The sequence below is a fragment of the Centruroides sculpturatus genome, unplaced genomic scaffold (assembly GCF_000671375.1).
Source record: "Centruroides sculpturatus isolate CEXI.00-Female unplaced genomic scaffold, Cexi_2.0 scaffold274, whole genome shotgun sequence".
NCBI lineage: Eukaryota > Metazoa > Arthropoda > Arachnida > Scorpiones > Buthidae > Centruroides > Centruroides sculpturatus.
The window spans coordinates 406,021-413,344 of NW_019384458.1; the positions used below are offsets into that span (position 1 = coordinate 406,021).

At 24.8% G+C, this 7,324-nt stretch overlaps 1 protein-coding gene across 2 annotated transcripts in view; it reads right to left on the reverse strand.

Annotated features, from left to right (window-relative positions):
• Positions 1-393: 393 nt before the first annotated feature.
• The window catches only part of LOC111620734 (WD repeat-containing protein 70-like), a 36,447-nt gene continuing 29,516 nt past the window's right edge, over positions 394-7,324 (reverse strand). The window contains exons 11-16 of one of the 2 annotated variants that reach the window (XM_023362726.1): positions 7,211-7,295; positions 5,467-5,605; positions 4,548-4,648; positions 3,197-3,276; positions 3,011-3,127; positions 779-1,187 (exon numbers count right to left, since the gene is read on the reverse strand). In XM_023362726.1, coding sequence (XP_023218494.1) covers positions 1,015-1,187; positions 3,011-3,127; positions 3,197-3,276; positions 4,548-4,648; positions 5,467-5,605; positions 7,211-7,295 — 695 coding nt within the window. In that variant the 3' untranslated portion in view covers positions 779-1,014. Of the gene's footprint in view, positions 587-778; positions 1,188-3,010; positions 3,128-3,196; positions 3,277-4,547; positions 4,649-5,466; positions 5,606-7,210; positions 7,296-7,324 lie in introns of those variants that run through there. The other variant, XM_023362727.1, reaches the window with a different exon arrangement.

A 7,324-nucleotide genomic window follows, 5' to 3' on the forward strand; every position in this document is an offset into this window, starting at 1 on the left:
ATACAATTAATATAAAAAGTGGCAATTAGCATAAATATTAAGTTAATGAATCATAATTCTCTCTTGCTAAAGAATGCTAACATGAATACAGTTAAAGTTTCATTTCTTTTTAAATAAATATTAAAATTATTTTTGTTCTCCTAGTTCAAAAACTTAGTTTTGATTATACCATACTTTCATTTTTTTTTATTTTTTTAATACTTAAGACACAGAAAATATCTTAAAACTTAAACTAAAAAGTTTAAGTTTTTAGATATTTTCTGTATCTTAGTTTAAGTTTTTAGTGTATTTAAGTTGTATTTAAGTTGTTAAGTTGTATTTTAAAAAAGATAAGATATTATCTCATTTGAAAAAATATATTAATCTTATTAATGCTTAAAGTTAACATGCATATATCATATTTAATATTGAAAAACAACACTTCACGCATTAATAATTAAAAATAACTTTTTCCAATAAACAAACAAACCTGGTCCTGTAACAGGTAAATCAGGACGATGAGACTTTACCGGATCTTTTCTATCCTTTTCCATTTGTTTCTTTGTACTTCTGCTACGCTCCACTCGAAACAAAGGTAGGGCATGAGCCACATACAAACACCATTCACGTGCGATGTGTAGTTTTGGCGAAAAAGTGAAATATAGGGACATACATGTCCATTTTTATATATATAGATAATGGGGTCATGAAAATGGGGTCATGAAAAATCCCCATAATAAAATAGGGTCATAAATGACTAGTTTAGGAAGCACTGATTTACAGCAATATTAAGTGAAAAATGTCCTGGAGTAAGCAATACAAATCATTATCGACCATTTTCAAATTTATTTTTCATCCAAAAACAAGTCATTTTCTGTCTGATAAAACTGATAAGAAATATTAAATTCAAAGTGCTTACAAAACTACTTGATAATTGATTCAGTTAAGGATTAATAAATCAATAATTTCAATTCAAAAATTCACTTTCAAAATCAACAGATCAGTAAATAGATTCAAAATTCCTGTTTATTTCACTTACCTGGAATATGCAGGAGTTACCCAATATGGATTTTCAGCAGCTTCTTTAGCATACTTCAAGATGGCTTCACGAGGATCAACACTGTCGTCTACTCTCTTTTTGAGACCGAGATTTCGAACAATATAAGATGATAATGTATTTCCTGCAGATGCAAGTCTTCCTCCCTGTCCTATAATTATATAATAATATTGTACATTTAGATTTATTCAATAAATAAATTTTTGATATTGTCTTTTTAATAATTTGTAAATATGTTAAATTTTTCCAATACTTTCTCTTACAACATATTATTTAAATTTTTAACATACAAACTTGTAATTAAGGATGCATCAAATTATATGTATGGTGAAAATATAAATAACTGTAATCATGATAGTTTAATTATTTTCTTTTATCTATGCTTCAAATTTTATCACATAAATAGAAAAGAAGACATGTTTAAACAACAAATATAATATAATTTGAAAATTTATAAAACAGAAATTTTTTTTATTTTATGTTAAATCATTACTTCTTAATTATTTTGTAATGAAAAACACTGTCAAATTACAAAATTACCGCTGGAGATAAAAGTTAGTGTTTTGCTATGAATTAATGCTTCAACTATTGCACAAGTCTTCTAATTAAAATACATTGTGCTCTCAAAATTGTAGTCTTTTTTGAATCACTCTGTATGGCAAAACAGCAACTAGTATGTAATTAACCCACAATCATATGTAGTAGCAGTAACTTTCTGCACACACTAGTTTTTTCATGGTAATTTTTCACCAAATTGACTTACTTAGCCATATTTCCATGATATATTTCATACTAGATGCTATCTTCTAAATCTGTAAAAATTTCAGACAAAAAAAAATTTTTTCCTGCCTTAAAAACCCACTATGGAGATCTGCCACCTTGTGCCTGTCTTGTACAATTTTTTTTTCACATGGTTATATGCTTAAGGTTGTGTGCTCTCACACCATTTTTCAATACAGTCAGTCATGAAAGCTTCTCAAGATTGCCACAAGAATGAGTCATGAGATTTGTTTGTCATAACATGGTGATCCACAAGTCCCTACAACCTTGAATGCATGTCTCTATAAGACAGCCTAAGTCAATATCACCTTTAATAATCTAAATTTTTTGCAGCTTTATTTCATGCCTAAAAAATATTCTGAGAAACACTTCAGCTCTCTCATCATTCATTTCCAATTGAATTCACTTTACATTAGTTCATGCTATTGCAAAGTTGGGTAGACTTTCCTATATGAGAAGCATTATTGTTCTGTAAACAAAACATCATGTAAACTGAACATTGACATATGCAGATATTGTAAACTAAAAACTTGAAATTTGGCACATGCAGAGAAGACATCGCAGGATTTTTCAAAATAGCCAAATTTGAGGAATGGCAATTATGTGCAGTGTAATTACGTGTGAAAAATCAGGAAAAATTGCTGTCTTTTGTATATAGTCATGCTAAATGGAAACTATACATAATTGCAGGTTAATATAATGCTAGTTACTATTTAATAATGATATACAATTAATATAAAAAGTGGCAATTAGCATAAATATTAAGTTAATGAATCATAATTCTCTCTTGCTAAAGAATGCTAACATGAATACAGTTAAAGTTTCATTTCTTTTTAAATAAATATTAAAATTATTTTTGTTCTCCTAGTTCAAAAACTTAGTTTTGATTATACCATACTTTCATTTTTTTTTATTTTTTTAATACTTAAGACACAGAAAATATCTTAAAACTTAAACTAAAAAGTTTAAGTTTTTAGATATTTTCTGTATCTTAGTTTAAGTTTTTAGTGTATTTAAGTTGTATTTAAGTTGTTAAGTTGTATTTTAAAAAAGATAAGATATTATCTCATTTGAAAAAATATATTAATCTTATTAATGCTTAAAGTTAACATGCATATATCATATTTAATATTGAAAAACAACACTTCATGCATCAATAATTAAAAATAAATTTTTTCCAATAAACAAACAAACCTGGTCCTGTAACAGGTAAATCAGGACGATGAGACTTTACCGGATCTTTTCTATCCTTTTCCATTTGTTTCTTTGTACTTCTGCTACGCTCCACTCGAAACAAAGGTAGGGCATGAGCTGAAAAAATTAATATTTTTATTATTATGTAATTTTAAATCCAGTTCGTTATTAACAAAACTACCATACGTGTAATAATTTGTTCTTGAGCAACAATTTCTAATTTTTTCTCTCTTCGTTTTGGTTTCATTACACACAACTTTGCTCCTCTGAAATTATAAATAATTAAATGTTACAAAATGTTTAAAAATTTATTTTATAGCAGTTAAAGAATTTACTAAAAAAATTTTATAAATACATTATAACTTTGTTTTTTCATAATGTTATAACTTTTAAATAATGGATTTCATTCTTATTAAAAATAAATTAATCTACAGGCATTTTATATTATATTCAACTCCCTATAACACTGTTGATAATTCTGTTTTATATGAATTCCATGTTGTAAGAGTCATTTAGATTTTACAAATATGTGTGCCGGGCTGTGAATGGCTCATGTATTTGTAAAATCTAAGTGACTTGTACAACATGGAATTCATGTAAAACGGAATTATCAACAATGTTATAGGGGGGTCGACTGTATTATATTCAAAATAAATTGTGATTATTCTTTTTAAGCAATAAAATATATTTTTATTTTCATCTTTCTGTTTTCATTCAGAAATTAATTTTTGAAATAATACTTTAAAAATTATTTGAAAATTAGAAAAATGGTAATTAAAACCCTCTTCATTAGAAATAAAAATTTTTCTTAGGTCAAATATAAGAAAATTATTATTATATTTATGCACAGAAATGCAACAAAAAAATTTCTAAACCTAAATATTCATTTGAACTAAGAGAAACAGAATAAACATTAAATTTCTGCACTTAATAAAGCTAAATATTTTTGCAACCAATAGGTTAAAACAAACACACTAAGGTTAATTAATATATCAAACATTATTTTAGTACTTTCAAATATGTAATAATTTTTATTAAGACTTGCTGAAAACTTCTTAACAAGGATTGCTTCAAAGCATTTTCCTTGAGATGAAGCAAATAATCAATCAGTCAATATAATTATCAACATTTAATGAATTAAATTATAATTAATGTACTATTATATGTATTATACAATTTAATTAGTTATAAAACAGTACAATGTTTAATAATTTTTATTGACTAGTAGCATAACTTTTTCATTTTTCTCATCAATAACTAATAATTGAAAATTAAAAGTTTTTTGAAAAGTCTCTCAATAATAAATATTTTTCAGTATTTTTGATGACTCCCTTTTCAGATTGTAACAGCCTTTTATGTTCGAAGGCTATTGCATATTTTTACAATAGTCTTTGAATGTTATTAAAATTATTTAATAGAAATAAATATTTAACATGAAAATTGTTTTTAAATTTTTTCTGATAACGAAAACAAAGAGATATTAAAAGATTTTCAAATATATTTAAAATAGAATTATAAAATAATTAATTTAAATTACCTTTCACTATAATCAGGATTATAATAAATTTTCACTAAGCCATTTGAACATCCCAACATAATTTGATTAAGTTTTGGATGCCAAATACTACGAATAATACTCTAAAATAAAAATAATTTGTATTAGTAATTTTGTCATAAAGAATCATTTTTAAATTCATAATATATATTTCCAGAATTCACAGCATTATACTTTATAGTATGTTATAGAGCAGGGGTGGCAAACCTATGGCACACGTGTCCAAAGTGGCACGTTCTTAAGAAGAAATCATCTGGCATGTAATGTATCGTACGATTTTGATTTATCGTTTGTCTTTTTCAATTATTGTTTCATTTATTCTAATTAAAGCATTTTCGTTTAATTTATTTAAATATTGTTATTTGAAGTTTAAAACTTTTGCCTGCATAAACATCTTTAAAGCTAAGTATGCTTACAGTATGGCACGCAGGCTCAAAAAGGTTCGCCACCCATTATAGAGGATAAATTATGTCTACAAAATAAATTCTTAAAATCCATCAACTTTTATAGATAAATATTTTTAAAAAATTTTTTCTGTATATACAATCACTATCCATTTGACATTAGTATTTAATTTTAATGTGTTTACTACTGATAAAATCAGTCACTGGCTGAGCATTACTCTTGTACTTATTAAATAAATAATATTTTATATGCTATTGTACTGTATTATAATAGTAAACAATGCAATTAACAACTTTTATGATAAAGAAATGAAGAATGTTATATTAAAAAAATTTTCTTTTCATTTTATTTTCATCCTAATACTGGATTGCAAGAAATAATATTCATGATCCAAAGTCAATTCTCATGACTAACTTAAATTTGTACAAAAAAAATGATAATATATAAAAAATTTACATTAGCAGCTGAGCTAAATAAAATGAAAAATTTCACTTACAGCATTTGTAACATCAATTTCATACGAAATTTTTAAAGTATTTTTTTCTAAAAATACTAATTTTCCATAATTTTCTCCTTTCTGAAGAGATGTTCCTGTCATTATGAGAGAATTATCTGGACTAAAATTGCAGTCTGTCCTAAATATTACAAAAAATTTTATTTATTAAAATGCATTCGATAAATATTTTATTCTAACTTAATTTATTATTTAGTTATTAATTAGAGAGAATATGAAGTTAATTTCTTTATTTATTCATTCTTCTAAAAGAAGGCAAGACCAATGCAAGACATGATGCAACAACTTTATTTAGTTTTTACAGTGATGTGCATTTTGATTTTCTTTTGATTTCATATTTCACTGTTCTAGAATTTTAGCAGCTATAATTGATTTTAGATTGTAATAGTTGCATGTTTTGGGTCTTAAATTTCTTTGTTAAGATGCTTATTCATGGAATTTAAACTTGTCTCTAATGTATATTATTGGAGGGGATATGTGCAGCTTTACCAAGCAATTGATGACTAAATAGATTACAGACACACAAAATGCATATCATCATAAAAACTACATAAAGTTGTTGCTTCTGAGGTCTTGCATTGTTTTATCATCTTAGAAGAGCAAATAATAAAAGAAATTAATTAATTATACATAATACAAGTTGGTTCTTTTCTAAATTAAACTAATTCAAGTAAAAACAAAGAATTTAATTTAATTAAAAGAAATATTACATATTTTTCATATAATAGATATATTTTAACATAATTAAAGTATCATATACAAAAATTCCTGAACAGAATAATTCTGATATTATGATTTTTAATATTTTAATTTGTCTAATCAAATCCTTGTCTTCTCCAATTAAAAAAATATTCATCATTATCTCTTCAGGCCACTGAGATAAATGAAATATTATTCATCTCTGCTCAGTGTTTAATTTCTTTAGAGTTATTGGTGCAATTCACACTAGCTCCATTTCTATAACAATGACATTTCAACTAAATTTTCAAACTTTCTAATTCTAGATGCCTGACAATGGCTTATCAACCAAAAACGTTAGCATCTTTCGTTTTATACTGGACATTATATAAGCAGTTTTTCTTTGATTATATTTGTTATAATAATGTTATTATAATGTTCAGACACCTGAAGATAAGTACATAATTCAAAAATGTTTATGTTTCAGTTACTTTTAAATGTGCTCTAGCAAAATAATGAATAAACAAGTTTCTTAAATGTATGATGTCTTTTTAACACACACACAAAAATGAGAGCTAATTAAAAAAAAAAATCAGAAACACTTGAGTTGATCTTCAAGAAAATTTGTAATCAAAATGATCAAATACATTTCTTAACTTTTTATGATAAATGTTAATTATATCTGCAGAAGTCATCATCCGCATTTAAAAATATGTCATAAGTTGATTAATATATGCTTATCTACTTAAAATTATTATTTAATTAACATTTTTTAGTTCTTTTATTTTATTTAGTTTATTTATTTTATTTAGACTTTCAGCAAATATTGATATATGAGAAGAATATTTTGATTCAGATAATGTTTTATTATTTGAATCAAAATAACAAATGCATTATTACTTTAGTTCTTAAGTATCATTCACATTTTAATTGTGTAAGTTGATAATATTAGTTTTTTTTCTTTTTTTTGGAGAATTCCCATTATAATTTCAAAAATGTTTAATTTTTATTATTAAAGCATAAATAATTTTTTTTAGCTTTTACATACTCAGGAAACCTATTATAAAGTCCTTTAGCAACACTGACAGGTTGTTTATAATTTCTTAAATCCCATAATTTTAATGTTTCATCACCTATTATAGGAAAAAAAAAGTGGCAAACC